This window comes from Paramormyrops kingsleyae, chromosome 12 (assembly GCF_048594095.1).
Source record: "Paramormyrops kingsleyae isolate MSU_618 chromosome 12, PKINGS_0.4, whole genome shotgun sequence".
NCBI classification, from domain to species: Eukaryota; Metazoa; Chordata; class Actinopteri; order Osteoglossiformes; family Mormyridae; genus Paramormyrops; species Paramormyrops kingsleyae.
Genome location: NC_132808.1, coordinates 17,084,138 through 17,102,969, shown reverse-complemented (window position 1 = coordinate 17,102,969; position 18,832 = coordinate 17,084,138). Strand labels below are relative to the sequence as shown.

Below are 18,832 nucleotides of genomic sequence, written 5' to 3'. Positions count from 1 at the left end.
ACATACTACTGCACATTTCTTCTTAACATTACACAAGCAATCAGTCAATGGCCAAACACATAACACAGGTAGTATATATATTATCCATAGTATAACTAGAGAGGATGGTACACAGAACCAGGCTGTTTACTTTCTCCACTAAAACACTCAGTCACTGCCCTGTTTAAAAAGGTCAGGAAGGTAGCAGTCATTAACTTTCAGGCGTAAACAGAGCTTAACATGAATGGCCGTGTAAAACCCAGACCGTCTCATTGACGCACGTTGAGCTTCTAAGGAAAACTGTGCTAATTACAGCTGCAGCCGAAGTGCCGAGCTGACGTTCCACTCCACTGCCCCAGAGAACTCAGATTCCGGATTTCTGGGTGGACAGAGGATGAGACGTGACATGGGGCAGGATGGGAGTGTTTGCCCTGTCCAGCTGGTCTGCAAATGCATGGCCTTAGTTATCACACAGCAGCTCTTGGTCAAAAGTATTTCAGTAATTACTACAAATGTATTGTATTTGGTCATTTGGTCGTGTACTTATGCTGAAAATGAATTACTAGTCATGTATAGCTAAAAAAATATTAGACATAACAAACAAAAGCACCACTCTTGAGGCCAAGGTCGATGAAGGAACTTCTCTGTTGAACAACAAACGACCCAGTAATGGTACCTACCTCAGCCTTGTGTTTCGCTCTGCCAGCAGATATGGATGCTAGTGTTGGTACGGTGGGATAAGCAGCGTTCTGGGAGGTAAGTAACAGCTCTGGGGAGTGCAAAGAGTCCTCTCCACTTGTTGCTTCCATACCAAACTCCTGCACAGTGAACAGAATATCGTGATGAACTTAACTATGAAAAGTATGAAGGCGGTATTTGAGGTTAATGTTAAGGCAGTGATACTGATGATCAGACGTATACCTACAGGGACAGTCCTTCTTGAGGGGATGGGTGTGGTATTCAAGGCGCGGTCAATATCTTGGTCAAGTTGGTCCAGTTTCATGATCAGCAGCACCATAGAATCCAATCGGGACCGCTCACGCTCTCTTTTCGATCCCTGGGGGAGCGAGGGGGGTATATAAGATTAGTGTGAGGAATGAGGAATACGAGCATTTCATATAATACATACCTGTCCACTGCATGGTGTTATTATTCACTGAAATCTGACAAGACACACATTCCTATGTAAAACAAGGACCTTAATCGCGTCAAAGAAGCAAATCAGAAGAAAAGAATGTTCTAGCATTTGCCCAGGGCAAAAAGAAAAAAAAGAAAAGAAAAATACTGTCAGCTCCCTCCTGCTGTACTGTAATATTCCCATTTGAATCACAAATAGAGTAAATGATGTAAAAATATTACCCGAGTAAAATATGGAATACATGTTCTCTGATATTCAAATGAAATATGTACATATCTGTTCATCTTGCACTAATGCTTATTTATGGTGAATTTGGAGTGTACCCTAGGAAGTGCAGAGCACAAAGCAGGGCACACACTGAATGGGATGCCGTTTAGTCGTTAACCCTTCACATCTAAGCTGTTTCTAATCTCACATACAATACTTACCTTAGACTGCATCTGTGGTACTAAGTCATGGTCATTCCATTTTAAATTCACTGACACGCCCAATATCTTGCCAGTTAACTACAGAGTTGCCCAAGCAGTAACTTTTTACGTATTTCCACTGTGTTGTTGGATATCACTATTAGCTGTTGCTAAATATCGGGACATGTGAGCAACTGTATGTTGACATTCATATAAATTTTATATATTATTTTATTGGTCTAATTCATGATATAACCGGTTACCAAGTTGATTATATTATTAAAAAGCCCCTTGATCAGAAGTTACTGCTAATTTCCAGTCTTTAAGGTTTGTACTGCAGCTTAATGTTGAATTGAAACCGTTAGTGAAAAATGTATGTGATGGGGAAAGATTTAGGCCTGTTTTTCCACTGATTTCACCACGCTTCCCCGTGTACATTTCCCATCCCTGTTTTGTGTGTGAAACATCCATTTTATCAGGTTTCTGAGTGGACACAGTGGACATCTCCTTTTTCACTCTGTTTATGATGCACATCGGCTCTCAGGTCCCTGCAGAAAAACAACGGTCTGCTCTTTTTGAACTTCACTGGACTGGCCTTCTGATTTTTCAAGGTCTACACTGACCTCAGGTGGTCTGTCTGCATAAAGACAGGTGTTTCTTCTGCGGTTACAATGGAACCTATGCTCTCCTCTTACTGAAGAGGAAAGCCTATTCCACACTGCAGGAAAGCTTACTTATTGTTTGGATTTCATAGCAGACTTTCAGTCAAAAATGTAACCAGTGCTTAGTTATAACAGACTATACTTACTGCTAACAAAAAGTAAACAATTGCATTTCATAATGACTGTTTACATGGTGCTGCATTTTTGTTCAGTGATGCATCAATGAGCATCAGTGAAATCAACCCACACAGACAAAAACAGGATGTTGCTGAGTTGTCAAATGAGTTGTCACTCATTTTACAGATGGCATTGTTCTCTATGACTCCCCAACAGCATGCTCTATGACTCCCCTACAGCATGCTCTTTGACTCCCCTATAGCATGCTCTATGACTCCCCTACAGCATGCTCTATGGCTCCCCTAGAGCATGCTCTATGCCTCTCCTACAGCATGTTCTGACTCCCCTAGAGCATGCTCTATGACTCCCCAACAGCATGCTCTATGACTCCCCTACAGCATGCTCTATGGCTCCCCTAGAGCATGCTCTATGCCTCTCCTACAGCATGTTCTATGACTCCCCTAGAGCATGCTCTATGACTGCCCTACAGCATGCTCTGTTTCTCCTACAGCATGCTCTATGACTCCCCTACAGCATGCTTTGTCTCTCCTACAGCATGTTCTATGACTCCCCTACAGCATGCTCTGTTTCTCCTACAGCATGCTCTATGACTCCCCTACAGCATGCTCTGTCTCTCCTACAGCATGTTCTATGACTCCCCTACAGCATGCTCTGTCGCCCCTAGAGCATGCTCTATGACTCCCTTACAGCATGCTCTATGACTCCCCCACAGCATGCTCTATGACTCCCCTACAGCATGCTCTATGACTCCCCCCACATCATGCTTTGCATATCTCCTACAGAATGCTCCAGAGTGTCTAGTACCTTATCTGTAACTCCTCCCTCTCTAAAGTACACTCCGCATACATACTTTGGACCCTCTTTGCCATCATAACACTCTGGTGAGGTGATCAAAGGACAGCAGCAAAAAGTAAAGCAGACACTGGCTCCCTGCGGAGTCCTGACTGACGTACTTTTAGCTGACAGGCACCGGCTGATAACTGAGGCTGATAACTGAGGCCATTCTGGGCCAGTGCACAGCGGCTGGACAGTCACGCTACAATCACAGAAAACTGGTTTTGCTAAATTGTATTAGTCAAGGTTTCTGGCAAGTTAACAGGGTTCTGATCAACAGTTCAAAGTAAAGGACTGGCTGAAAACATAATAGAAGTGTTTATAGAGGCAAACACCGTTTAACAGGCATCGAAGTGCTGTTTTGGCACTGTTTTGGTGGCGTATCAGAGGCTTTTCACTGCACTGGCTCATGAACTCAACTAAGAAATTGAAGAGCACTCATGAAATGAATTTCTACAGTTCCCAAAACTCTTGGAGCACTGGAAAAATTTTACTACTGAGTTCATGAAATATTTGTAGCATATAAATCTGCCTTCAGATTGCCTCAAAAAGCAAAAACAGAAATGAATGCATGCCCACCCAACCTCCAAATGCTTATCTGGGGCAGGCTTGCCTGGAGCCTATGGCATGCAGCACAGGGCACAAGGCTGCTGGAGACCCTGGGCGGGATGCATGTCCATTATAGGGCACATGTACTAGGGGCCAGTGAATTTAACTGGATTTCTTTGGACCCAAGGAGCTACACACACAAAGTACAGACAAGACTCAAATCCCAAACCCGGGAGGTGTGAAGCAACAGCATTTACCACTGAGCCACTATGTCACCCAGTCTAAGCCCTCTGTGTATGAATTAAGGGTAATGCTTTACATTAACAGCACCTTCATAATGCTTTTATATTGCATTCATAAAACGTTCAGTGCACCTTCATAATGTATTCATTAAGTATTCATAAAGCATTCATAAACATCATGTATGTATACCTTTACATCCTAACATCCCTTAACAGCTGTAATATACATTAATAACAAACATTATATATTAATAACAAACATTATAATTCTATAAACAAGGAGCACTGAAACAGGACTCTGTTTGCCTTCATTTCCCACAATGAGTGACTCTTGTGACTTTGCTTACACTTACTTTCTAGTTAGCAGTAATTTATCCCATCAATGGAGCCCCTTTAAGGTTTCCCCCAGCCAATGAATCATGCATTTATGCCACTTGGTGTAATGGAAAGGATTGACTCGTTTTTTTCCCTTCAATCTCCCACTCTGTCCCCATATTATTTTGTTAGAAAACAACAGCGGCCTATGAGGACCAAAATCAGGCAGACATCCGCGTGTCCTAGTCGATTGTTATTGTGTGTGCTGGTCTTCTACAGCTTTTGGCAATGCAAACACAACATCAAGATGCATCTTCATTAGGTTCCGGATTTGTGTTGCCTTAGCAACTGTTATGACTGTAAACATGCACATATCTTCCCGACATAACAAACATTCTTATTCAAACCAGCATTTTATTCTACAGATGTCAAAAAATCATAGTAGTTTCACCATTATTGACTATCTGCTATTAGCAATTACATGGCAAGCTTAACCTTCAAGTGTAAGTTTAAGATACGGTAAGATGCACTTTATTGATCCCAGGGGGAAACTCTTTTGCATACAGCATACATGTTATCTGATCCCATCTATGTTATGAGACATTGCATGTGGTCATTTAAACAGTCAGCTGTCTGCTAATAGAATTATGTTAAACAACTTAAGTTTATTTTTCTCTCTTTAAGCTCTTGTTTTCCTGACACAGAGAGCAACCATAAACACAGCCAAGAGAGACTTCCTGAATGTAGCATCACTGATGCAGAGGAAGGGGGTTGTGTTTTACCCTGGTGGACGCTCACCTGTTTGCAATTTGCAAAAGCACATATGGCAGACATTTACATACCATGTTCTGTACCATGTGTACAGTACTCAAGAAAAAAAGCTTTAAAATCACCCTGGGTGGTTTTTCCTCACAAAAATTGCGCAGAATTATTATTATTATTATTATTATTATTATTATTGCTGTTGTTGTTGTTGTTGTTGTTGTTGTTGATGTTGTTCACAATTTCTTAACTCACATTTCTTAAAATAAGATCTTAAAGTTAAAGGGTATTCAGGACAAGGGCAATCAGAAGCAAATAAGATGACTAAGGGGAATTTATTCACAAATACAAGCAGATATCTTATATCATTACAGTCACTCATAAGCCATTAAAAACAGTAGCTTCCTGTGGGAGCCAACGCCAGCCTTTATTCTGTTTTCTTTCAGCTTATTATCTTATCTAGAGTGAGATGCTCTTCCCGCCAAGCATAAAATCCTGTTTCTTTATGCTTTCAACAATGAAACTGGAATTATTGTCTTTGAACGTTTCTTAATACAGATGTGAAATTAGTAACTACTTATTCTTTTGTCCACAAGAAAACTAGCATCTCGCTTGTCTGCAATAAAAAATAATAAACACCCTTATTAAGTACAATTGAACTATTGTTCAGATACTTGCTGGTTTCCTGCTGATTGCCTGTAATCTGCGGTTCCCCGTTTCCTTAACCAAAAATCTCTAATGAGAATTACTTTAGCAAAATAATTTCCTCAGTTTTAATGATTCCGCCTAGACAACTGTGGTTTGTTGCTATTGCCATATATTTTGAAAACAACAGATGCCTTTAATTTTTCTGGGGAAATCTGATTTTATAAATTGCATCGACAAACCACATTTGTGGACATTGTCTCTCTGTATACAAAACAAACTCTTAATCTCTTAACTGAACATTCATTATCATAAATGCCACAAGTATGCCTTAAGTGCTTTAAATGCTTTAAATACTTTAAATGTCCCAAATTCTGAAACCCCACCCTATCTTTTACTAACATCATGACTGCTAGGGTAGACAATAGTGAATAAATCTTAGGAATTGCCCTAAAATTCCTGGCTGTTGTGAAATCCATATGGACTTGTGTAAATATGACTGAGTAATCTTTGCTTCCTTAATAAGACCCTTTAAGCATATGATTCTGACAGGATCAGTGATGGCAGATAAAGCACTGAATCATTACCACCAAAGGTCTCACTTGCCACCAAAGATCACACATTACCACCAAAGGTCTCACAGAAACTAATTTAAACACATCCATTACATCTCTTCTGTGCCAAAAAAATGTCTGTATTTTGAGTGACTCTCATGATAGTAATTGTGCATTGTGGTCAGTTTTGTGGAATACATTTCTCAAGGATGACATTTTAATTCCAGACGACATCCAGTACGAAGCTAAAACACACAGAAGGTGGGCAAGTTCATTGACAGAGTGACTTATTTTAGTAAGACCGGGGAACAACTTACCTGCCTTTGACGTAGTTTTACATCTTCAGCCATAAGAGCGCCCGACTCATTGTTCACATCTGGAATTTGAATTTTCTCACATTCCTCAACACAGGCAGTATCCCCATCCACATCCATGACGGCATGGGTAATGACGCCATCTCCCAGGATACACGGAAAGTCCACATCACCAAAAGACGGAGCCTGTCTGATCAACTCCATCCCCGATGCCTCACTATGACTGCTTGCGATTTTCCCATCTACCTCCTGAGAAGCAGAGAACTCCTCAGTCTCACTGCCGGAACCTGCAGCGTCACATTCCTCTAGCCTTTGGCCACACTCCTTTGCAGAACATATCACATCACTGATCATATCATCTGCTGAGTCTGCATCTGTGATTTCCTCACTTATACTGGATTCTTGCAATATATTCCTGTTAGACTCTAGCTCTGTGTTCTGGGTAAGAAGCACACGCTCTGAAGAATCCCCATTCTGAAATTCACTTGGCCCGTCTGTGGAAATTTCCTTGAGCTTATTAGGCGACTCTGTGTCTCCGTTACTCTGAGAAGGACACACATTGTCTTGACACACATTATGATGACCTGCATCACCCTGAACACCAGCATCAGCTGGAGAATTACCAGGACCTGGAAGACCGACACGGTCCAGAAGACCGACATCGCATTCTGAAGACACGTCAACGTGGCTCCGCGCCTCTTCCTTCTCCTGCAGGCCAGACGCCTCCACGGAGAACCGGAGCAGGATAAGACCCCCTTTATCAGATTGCTTCAGCTTTTCTTTCCCTTTCTGCTCATCGCTCTGGGAGCCGCTAATGTGGTCTTGGCCTGTAGCTTCATGCTGGTTCACTATGGGAGGCTTGTCTTTATCTTTATCTAGGCCCCCCCGCTGAGTGCCCTTGTGGGGGTCACTGGAAAAGTTGTGTAAAACACAGGCCGGTATCTCCCCTCTGCTTTCCACGGATGCGCAGCAGCCCTCTTCGGGGTAGTTGGCATTTTCATCTGTACCCAGAGTTGGGGCCAGATCCCGTACTCCATTCCGGCACTCCGGCATTGAGACGCATCTCTCCCTGTGGCCAGAGTGGGACAAGGCACGGCCAGACTTTATGTCCTGATGTGTGATTCCATAGCAGCAAATGATATCCAGATCATCGAAGCTGTACTGCAGCCCAGCCCTCCCAGCCACGTGCTCTCCCCAGCTCCTCTTCCTTGTGGTAACTGACATGTCTGACCTGACGTCCAACGGCACTTCATACAAACTTCATGAGGTCCAGTTCGGATCCAGTACTGATCAGCTGACTTCTTTGGTCAAATGACTGGCATTGTCTGGTAGGTCATATAATCTTCATGAGGTCCAGTTCAAACTCAACACTGGTCAAACTGGCCTTTTATCTCTGGAACTGACTGTAACAGAATAATCAGGAATTACTATGTTAGATAATACAGATGGACTGTCATAAAATGAAAAGCAAATTATCAAAACCTCAGAAATGCATTCAAAAAATAGTTCAGTTAGTCATTCCATCATAAAGACAAGAAAAAAAAATGTTTTCCACAAGAAAATATTTTGTTCACTTAAGTAATATACTTCTAAAAGCAATTAGTGATTTGTTGGGGGGGGGGGGGGGGGACACTGAAGCCTGTAAAATGAGTTTGACAGTATAATTTTAGCAAAGTCCTTAAATAAGAAGGAGCGAGAGCATAGCACTGATGCATTCGTACCCAGGAAAAGAGATGACAGGACTGAGTTACTACCTGGGAATGTAATAAGATTTAAAGAAATCTAATTAACAATATTTATTATGGGTAAATACAGCATAACTGAACAGGTCACTGCACTTTACAAATGTCATAGAAGTAATTCAAAAATGAATACAATGCATCTAGGATTAAACTGCCACGAAAGAGCAAATTTACTGTCAAAACTGAGATAAATAATAAACATACAAAATATATTATATTGTTCATTTACACAGTAATAGTATTTTTCTCTTTTTTGATGTGTTCCTGATCTTTGGAATTAGTTTCTTCTCAGTGCAAGTGATTTCAAGCACTTTTAGGCTATTTAAAATTAAAGCTGAAAACAGAACGAAACATGAGGTTGGGGAAGTCCTCTCTCTTTTTTTTCAGCTGGGCAGTCAATGATCCTGTCCGCCCTGACAGCTCAAGCCGGCAGTCCGGAGCAGATCTAGCTTTGGATGAAGATGAGCAGTTATAGCTCTTAATAGCCCTTAATAATTTGGGGTGGGCATCCTGGCTTAGAGCTCCGGGGAACGAACAGGGGGAGAGGCTGTCAGGACTCTGCTCTGCCCATGATGGGTTACCTAGCTGGACTGGCCCTGACTTGACCGCTAGAAGGGACAGCCTGCGGTGACAACAGACTCGATGTTGGGAGGACAGTGGAGAGCTGAGACATGCTGCTCTCATTTCTGAGCAAGGCATGTCTTGGGAATATGTAATACACTAGAAATTAAGCCAGAAAGATCAACTGCACAGCTGCATCCGAGAGCTGAATCTGAGAGACAAGCCACAGAGATTCTTAAGCATCATATAAAAGGATCATAAAGCTAAACCAGACAGAAAGGTACAGCTGCACCTGATTAAATAAATATTATGGACTGACACTACAGTAAATTCTATATATTGAACCAATGAATGAGAACTGCAGTAAACAGCTACTTTAACCGAAAGGTTTAAGCAAAACATGTCATGTACATGTCAACTTCTACACCTATAAACTATGACCTGAGTGCTCATCAGCTGAGATCTGAAAAACTGATGAATAGCCAGCATGAAATAGGCAAGACAGCAGTGCAGCAGCAGACACAGACTCTTGTGAGAAATAAAAGTAATATGTGAGTTAGCTGGGCTGCACAGTGTACAAAATCCTGAATGAAACAAGAGCCTTCCCATGAAGTGACTTCATATCCATGTCCAAGGTTGATAGCAATCTTTGTTCTTACCTTTCCTGACAAGCCTCCAGATCCGCACAAATGCAGAGCGGCAGAAGCCCAAAGACAGTCAGTCTCCATCTTGATCACATTAGGATTTTGCTGACACTGAGCCCTCGGAGGAGCAGCGCTGGGTCCAGCCTGTCAAGACGCCCAGATCCCGGCCGTGGGACCCTCCCCCCGCCTCCCAGCCCACCTCTCGCTCCCGACGCTCAGCACCGCTGTGCTGCCGCTCCTCCGTCTCATCTGTTTATCTCCCTAGCTTTCTTCCCTTGCATCGCGACTTCCTGTAAATTGCACAGAGTATCTCTCGGGCTTGGGAAACGGCCTGGCTGTTTAGTTTTGATTAAAAGCAGACATGCAGCTTAGTAATCCTCGGGATGCTATCCAAGAGAGATTGCAGTGTTTTGGCAGTGACTTTCCGAGCTGTTTAACGGTCGCTTGTAACTGTACAAGCATCCTTGCATAAACAGAGTGAGAGAAAATACATCGAGGCACATTTATGGACATTTCTGGAAGAATGTGCCGTGTGCTGAAACATACTCAGCCCCCTTCAGTTAGCTGAGTTTAAGATTCAGTTAAATACTTGTCTACCATATTGATGTTGCGAATATGAAATGGAAATGACAGCTAAGAAAATCAATTTAACAATTTTGTAATTATTTTTATAAATGTACTTGTTTCTAAAATGTCATCTTATATGAAATAACATACAATTAATTAAATAACTGAATGTTTTAGCTTATTTGCTATTTTAATTATCACATTAACTGCATTAAATTAGCTTAACTCCAAGTATCATAAGTTTTTTTTATTTGTATATAAGGATTATAAGTTTTTTTTACTACTTGGTTGAAATATCGCCTACAGTAATATGGAGACATGGGCAGTCAAAGAAAAGGATATTTTAAAGATCTTCCTGTTGATGCTAAACTATGATACTGTGTCTGTCAATTTTATCAGCTTAGCCATTTCAAAACCTCTCTCCGGTATTTGCATCATCCATCCAAGACATCTATGTGTTTTTCGACTGGACCAGTAGCACACCTTCTATGGCTAATCAATACCTCATTGACTTCTGCTTTGTTTAATTCATTTAGCTGGTGGTGAAATGTAACAAATACATGGAATGGCTGAGGTGCCCCTGAGGAGAGGTTTGGGAACAATGCACTATTCTTCCACATATCAGTAACTTTTTGGAGAACAGAAGAAATTCTTACTGTTATTATTCTAATGTTGGTGTTTTTTTTCTGAGCAAATATGCACTTATTACCCAGATAAATAGCTTTCAACAATTCTTTGGACTGCCTAAGACTTTTTCACAGTAATGCATAAAGGAATTTCTTTTTGTTTTGTATTTTGATTCCTAACATCAGTATTGCTAAGAGTACTTTTGTGTGTGGATGATGGATCATGTCATGACCCCTGTTTCTGTTAGGTGTGGAAGAACATCCAAAGTCCACAAGAGCACACCATCACAAGGCAGAGTAAGGGCATGTCTCTGACACTCCAAGTACTGAATCCAGGCCTCTGACCCCACACATGCAATGCAGGGCTGTCCAGCTGGTTACCTCCTGCATCTTATTACACGCCCAGTAAGCATGTGTCATGCATTTTTTGTGTTGACGAGACCCTCTGGCAAGACAGTAAAATGTTTTCCATAAACAAACAAACAAAAAAAAAGCTGTTTCATGGGTTCATTAGTCACTTATTAGTTATTCCCTTTGAATTGCCTCCAAAAGCACTGAGGATTAGGAACTGCAAGATCTGCCCTGGGAGGACAGTGACCTTTGACCCCTGCAGCTTGGGAGTCACATGTGTGAGTTGCTACTAAATCCTTCGACTCTGAGCGCTGGACAGTGTTAGTAATGACACAGGAAATATTTCCTGTGTTGTTTTTGTGTTTGTTATTGGCTTTTGGAACTTTTGGTGTAGTGAGATTGCCTTTCACGGTCAGGCCCGATCAGATATCAACCTGAAGGTGGTCCCGTCCTGACTTGACTATGACGTTATGGCAAGACCACATACTTGCTGACATGAACATGAGTAAACGGCTGTTGATGTGAAGGTGAGAAAAAAAAAAACACATTGCATATGAACAAGGCTGTGACCTGGTGAATGAGAGTGAAAGGCCACGGATCTCTTGAAGATCCAAGTGATTCATTGGTCGCTAAACCGAAATAGCCCCCTGATGTGCAATGGCGCCCCCCGAAGTCTGCGGGGCGGAGCTGGTGAAGAATAAGCCATTCACTGGGTGTTCAGAAGCTGCTTCTGTTAGATTTTCTAGGCCTAGCGTCTGTGAGTCGCAGTGGGACTGCTCAGAGGAAGTGGTCCCAGATTCCTCTCTGATACAGTTTATTATTGGAAAATTCCAGACTGAATTGTGAAGAGAAATGATATGATATCTTGCCCCCATAGGAAACTTTGGTGGATGCTGTTGGTTCCTGAATAAAACTTTTATTTTGAGTCCACTTTTGGCAAAGCGGTCCTTTTTGGACTGTTACGGTTTCATGGGATGAATTTCCATGAATTACAGCACAGGGTAACTGCGACGAGCGGAAAGCAGTGTCACAATGGTCTATGGGTGGAAATGAACAGAATGAAACGAATCAGTTTGCTGCCCTAACAAGTCCATGAGCGTTGAATTATCACAGCACACTGTACAACATTATCAAACTCAATGGTACAGTCATGGACTAAACCGAAAGGTTAAATGTAATTCAACTGCTGATTCTTAGCTCTTCCACATGATGCCGGAATCAGGATGTTCTGGGGTATCATACCAAGCCTTATATGTCACTGCTTGGACACTGAAGACTCAAGACTCAGACCAGATGCAGTTCAGTTCAAAATGAGAAAAGTGTAAAGCATGGCATTTGCTTTATTTTCCATTACAGCCATAGATCACCCTATGTGACCCCTTTGCTGCCCTAGTGTTCATATCGTCATGACTACAGAGCACTGAACATGGAGTATGGGAATAAGCTGGGCCTTTTCAGAACATGCACTGTAAATAGCGGACACATGAGACCTTTGAATAGTCACATGTATCTGATAGCTCCCATGTCCTGCTGACAGCAAGCACAAATAACTATGTAAACAGTCATGGTCACAAGGTTACAGTCAACAGTCCACAGCAATGGCGAGAGGCAGTCGTGGGAACAGGAAGTCATGCGGCTGAAATGGATCAACGTGATGTTGAAGAAAATAGATCTGAATGGGGCATGACATTTTAACAAGTGAGTATATGTTAATCCTACTAGGATCTCAAAAAATGTCTTGCACAAACATGCTTAAAAATTGGGGGTCAACATTAAATTTACAAACATTTTGCAACATCTTTGGAAAGCATATTTTGAAAGCACAGAACAGGAAGAAATCACTTGCCATCTTTTCTTCGTAGCGGTAGTTTCTTTAGCCTTATTACTGGGCTGCAGCCATAATTTTTGCTATTTTGTCTATGCAGCTTAAACCAATAAAAAGGTTGGCAATAACATATCGACCCAAAAAATTAATTCACATTTATAACAGAACAAACAAAATTACATTAAGTAAACTACATTAAGTGATATAGTCTCTAATGCCCATAATATAGATTTCTCTCTGTCCTCTGTGCAGAAACTCCTAAAGTTCATTATACTAAAGAAGTACTAGATTAGATATTGTAAAGGTCGTAAATAACCACTAGATTGGTTATTATAAGGATCATAAATAACTGCTAAATTAGAAAAGATTTGCCAGGCGTAGGTCATCTATAAGGCTGCAATTAACCCCCATTGCCACGGCAGTTAATCAAAGGATCTTGATGTTATGATAACGCTTATTTGGGGCTTTCAGGACAAAGCTCTGTTTTGCCAGTGGCTAAAGAATACAGATTCAAACCATATGTCCCCTCCATATTTTGCCCCATATGGAAATACCTCGGATGCAAGTGAAATTTTTCCAGGAGGACTGTATGCTGCACACTCACAATTTATAGCCCCATGAAACGCTAGTTCACCACTTCATCCTTACAGAAAGCACCGTGACAGAGTCGAGTTTTTTTCAGGTTCGATAGCTGGGCTCACGTGTGAGAACAGATTGATTATTATTTGGTTTGGATTCAATTATGCGACGCCTTAGCTTAGCATTAGCCTTAAGTACCACACACAAGTAGGATAAGCTTATTGCTATTTTTAGCATTGGTTTACTATATATACACAGTACTGTGCAGAAGTCTTAAGCTGCCAAAGAAAATTGTTTAAATTATCTTTATGTCGGTGTAAACTATGATTTTATGTTTGTCAAAATGTGTTAGCTTGGCCATTTTAAAACCTCCCCTAACGTCACCCCAGCATTTTCCAGTAACCATCCAATCTACTCCTGTATTTCATCTCCTCAGGGAAGCCTCAGCCCTTCCATGTATTCATTACATTTCACCGCCAGTTCAATTAATTCATTTAATTAGTTAAAAAAAAGTCAATGAGGTATTGATTAACCATATGAGGTGTACTAGTGGTCAAGTGAAAGAAACGCATGGGTATATTATATTTTTGCTGCAAATCCTGGGGTGACTTTAGCAGAGGTTTTGAAATGGTTAGCTAATGCGCTTTCACTGACATAATCCTACTTTTACACCAATGTGAAGACAATTTAAACATCATTCAATTTGTCTTCCTAAGACACATATGTGCAATATAAATACTGCAAATAATGCAGTAGAAAAGCATCCAATGCATTATGAAAAGAAATGCATGCAGCTTAACTTTTTAATATGGTTCTCATGTCTCCCTGCAAGGCTGATAAACATGCTGTTCTGCTTGTCAGTGTCCAAACAAACGATGAAAAGCTAGAAAAGTGAAAGCCTTTTTTTTTCTTCCATTTTCATATTTTCATCGAAGAACAAAAGCTGCAGATCCTTATCACCATAAAGTGCCCTTTAAAGAGAGCAATGAAAGCTTAAGAGGGGCCGCATTGTGCCGCCTAAAAGGACAGGCCGTCCACCATCTCCAACAACCAGAGTGAAACTGGCGATAATCTCAACAATTAACAAAATGAATTATGCCTTTCTCTATCTCCTAATTTCACTCCTTGTCATCCTTGTCACCCTGAATACTGAGTTCCTTTGGCATTGTTTCCCACTTTATCATTTCAGCCAGGAGCTCGTGTGAATTAGGGGAGGGCAAAAAAGGAAATACACAAGGGAGGAGTAACCCCCCCCAGCCAAGTTTGGGTGACTTACGAAGATTCAAAAACGGAAAAACCAGTAGCATTTATATTTTGCAGTACTATTATTTAGAATCAAACCAAGTCACATGACATCACATTCAAACGCTTTGCTGTGTTGTATGTTTACAGGATCTTTAACCATCATTAAGAATTTATAAAGAGAAAAAAAAACATCAGAGATTGAACAGATGAATGCCATTGATTAAAATAATGATTTATACGATATAGGGTGTAATTTCCACCGTGACCCTGTCCAGAATAAGCAGCTGGAACATGGATGGATGATGTATGAGATGTGATTGCAAAGAGTTCTGAATGAAACACTGTGTGATCAGTACATGCTTATACTGAGGCACTGTTGAATTTTAGAAATCTAACTGGTCAGGAAGGCACAGAGAAATTAAAACGTTAATTTAATCAGAAATATAGTTCAATGCAAAGAAAATCATGCAGCAAAATAGGAGGAAATTATTAGGTAAAAAAAAGAGGAACTGAAATTTCTACACCCGTCTTGCATACCAGTAGGTAAGATAAGCAACACCATAAATTTCAGGTCACTTTAATTATTAATCCTAGCATTCAATCAGCCTTCTATTAATCTAAGGTAAAAATATTCCCGTCTGGGGCCAACTGTGGGTGTTCGCTGGTCCATCAAAACAACATTCCCCCGTGGATCTGGTGAAGATGTATTTGCATTGTTTTATGTCTGTCGTACACGTGGCATTGCACAATGTCTTTTTGTCTGGTTCTTCGTGGACCCAACATAGACTGAGGCCTCAGCTGGGTCATGCGCAGTGGTGTATGTCCGTCAGGAGAGTGCTAAGTGCCAGCATGATGACCTCAGGAGGTCCTTCACCGTTCTGGGACGGGGGCAGGAACGAGGCCAGACAGCACCCAGGCAACACTCAGCTGGTAGTCAATTATTACAGCCCGCTGAAGACGATCGAGCTGGCTCTCTGCGGAGCTGTACAGAGCAGTGTTTCTCTACTCATTCCTTGGGCACCCACAGATGGTCCACGTTTTCGCTCCCCTTCCTACTCCCTGCCAGGCAGTCTACATTTCTGCAAAGACGTGGACCGTCTAGGGGTCCCCGAGGAACGCTGGTATAGAATCTTCCCAAACTAAGGCAACATGAGAGAGAAGCTCTGCTTTGACTGACTGCACGGACCTTCTCGCCAAAACCAGTTGCAGCCCTGGCCTGCATAGACTTCACCCCCCCCCCCCCCGCCCACCTCTGCCACACTGTGAATAAACACCCCCCTCTGGGGACTAAACGGATTCCTCTGTCTCCAGATCCTTCCTGCATGTGACACCATGCTAGGATTTTAGCTCCTTTCACAGCAGACACACTTTGCCTGCCCAGTGGTCTTAATGTATGCCAGTCACTTTACGGTGGAGGACCGTGAGATTTAGATTTGCTTATACGGACACCGATGTCTTTCTCTCAAACAGATTTTGAGACATTTTCTCCGGTCTCCCTCTATGGAAGCTCACAAATAATGTCACAGTAAGGGCTGTGCTGATGTAACGTCTTGCAATATGTATGGTTTTCCTGTCTGCTTGGAGCTTGAGGAGCTTATTCTAGTGGACTTTTTAATTATTTATGTAGTTGTATATCTATATATAAATAAGTACACACACAATTTGCTCACCACACAAGTATGGTAGATATGGGGACATTTATACTTAATAAAAGACAATAGACTGAACTACTTCTCATAAACTCTTCTTCATAAAAGCTGTTTCCTATATTGGCCTTAATTATACACTTGTGTATTGACGATGTCAGTTGAGGCATACAATAACTGCGCATCATATTCTAAGTGGGAAACCATTCCTGGTATTCTCAGAGAGAATATAATTAAAACCTTGATTTATGGGTTATGCTTAACAGGCCGATTCATCAGCAAATGCAGACTTGAATTAAAAAAACATGTTCTGTAACAGAACCTGTCTGTAATTCTTGCTTCGTAAGGAATACTTGGACAGGTCTGTGGACTGACATCAGCAACAAAGTTCTGAAAACTTTCAGGCTCAGCCAGAAGAACACACATTAGTCCCTGTTCAGCTTCCGAATCCCAGTCCAAGCTGTTGCAGCTGGAGTGTAGCAACATTCCCCACAGAACTCCATCGGGGATTTGCAGTGCTGTATCCCTGTGGCAGAAAACATCCTGGAAACAGCCAGTCCAAATGCTTATTCTGTTGCTCACACTAACAAACAACATGCTTCCACAGCAACGGCTGGCATTATGGGTCAGGTCTGGCTTTACCTTTCATGCTCAGAAGCACACAAGTTGGGTTTAAAGTTCACCTAAACTATTACTGGCAAGGCTGTAGTCAGAATGTGTGATGTGTTTATCACAGATTTTCATGACCATTAAATTATGCCTACTTTACAGTTAAGCATGCCATTAAATAATGTAGGATATGCTATTTGAATAAAAAAATTACTATTTAAATTCACAATGACCATCTTGCATCAATAAACCAGTTTAACCAATAACTAACCAGCTATAAGTGACTAGTTCTGAAGTATACATAATTATTATTATTTTTGTTTGTTTTAACCTATCACCAGGAACCTTTGAGACTATAGAATGATTATGTGTGTGGTCTATAGTATTTTTTTTTTCTTCCAACATGGACAATACTAAAAATAATCTTAATACAAAATTGCAGTGAAAATGCTTAATAATATGAAGTTAAACAAGACAAAAATTACAATTACAGAACACCAGAATAACCATTACAAATCTGTTCCATTGGCCTATAAGCCAGTTTTGCCATGTATATCTGTTTGATAGAAAGGTTCCAGAATGTTTCACAAAACACAGAAGCAGTGATATACTGAATGAAAACTTACAGTTAGCCATAAATGCAGTAAAGGAGGGATAAAGAATTGCAGACGAACCTTCCACCTCAGCACTGACCCTCTCTTCCTTAACGCTGCCTCTCTGCTCATTCACGTGCTCTTCTGTTGTCATGGTCTCAAAATGCTCTGAAGGACCTCCAGTTATCTGATAAATTCATTGAAACAAAGTCACCACTGAGGACAAGAGCAGGGCCCCATCTGAGAGACAGACGTGTTGTATCAGAGGTAGAAGCAGACAATTTATCTCAGTGATTTCATCATGACAAACAGAGCTCTCCTCTTTCAAATGCAACCTGCCCCCCCAGGGTAATGTGTCAGCCTTTATTTTATTATTTCCCTGAATTCCAGAGACAGCAGTTTGCGGAGACGAGTGGCTCTGATTCAGAAGCAGGGCTGAGGTCGGCCCGGTCTGTGGAGGACACATTCAGATGTAAAGCCTCAGGTGTCTCTGAAACTCTCAGAGGTTCTCCTTCCTGCCCAATACACAAAAAGCCAGGAGACATGAGGTGTTTATATGGCTGGTTTTGACTTTCTGGGTTTGAAATCACAGTCCGCACACACTACCTGAGAGATAAATGACACGCAATCGCGCTGAGATTGAAGAAACGTTGAAGCCGAGTTCATTAAAGACAAATAGAAACCCAAATGTTGGCCAGTTAATGCTCCTCCTCATTTAGTAATTACTGCAGTCGATAGAAAAGAGGCTAAACCCAGAAAATCCACTTAAATCAGGATCTCAGACAAGCTTCGCCATTGTTTCAGATTACTTTATTTATGGTATATAATCATAGTGTTCAAGTGCCTAGCACTAACAAAAGGCATTCAGGTGTGTTTCATATGACATTCATAATTATAGGTATGCAACAGCCAGCTAAGTGCTGTACATTTATTAAATTATGATTATTCAGTGAAAAATTAATTCTCAGATATCAATGACAAATCTAATTATACTGAATTATACTGTTATTTTATTAAGACTGAACCACTAAACAGTAACACAATTGATTTTTAACACTGTTTTTAAATTCTATTATAAGGTCATCCACGTGTTCTTCTGTTGTCATGGCCTCAAATATACAATAAAAAAGGATCATCAATAGTAAAACTTTTCATGGCATTATACTAGAGAATGACCTCTGTAATGCCACATTAAAGTTCTGGAAATATACACTTGAGTGTTCTACAGAGTTCAGAGCAAAAATACAAACCATTCCTTTTGGCTGCTTATCATTCACCAGCCTTCTCCTTCTCCTACATTTTGCT

At 41.1% G+C, this 18,832-nt stretch overlaps 1 protein-coding gene across 1 annotated transcript in view; it reads right to left on the bottom strand.

The window, feature by feature from the left end:
- Positions 1–10,056, bottom strand: part of LOC111845340 (rho GTPase-activating protein 7-like) — a 57,303-nt gene extending 47,247 nt beyond the window's left edge. The window contains exons 1-4 of the mRNA XM_023814686.2: positions 9,502–10,056; positions 6,543–7,942; positions 905–1,036; positions 660–797 (exon numbers count right to left, since the gene is read on the bottom strand). Coding sequence (XP_023670454.2) covers positions 660–797; positions 905–1,036; positions 6,543–7,763 — 1,491 coding nt within the window. The 5' untranslated portion in view covers positions 7,764–7,942; positions 9,502–10,056. The remainder of the gene's footprint in view (positions 1–659; positions 798–904; positions 1,037–6,542; positions 7,943–9,501) is intronic.
- Positions 10,057–18,832: the final 8,776 nt, after the last annotated feature.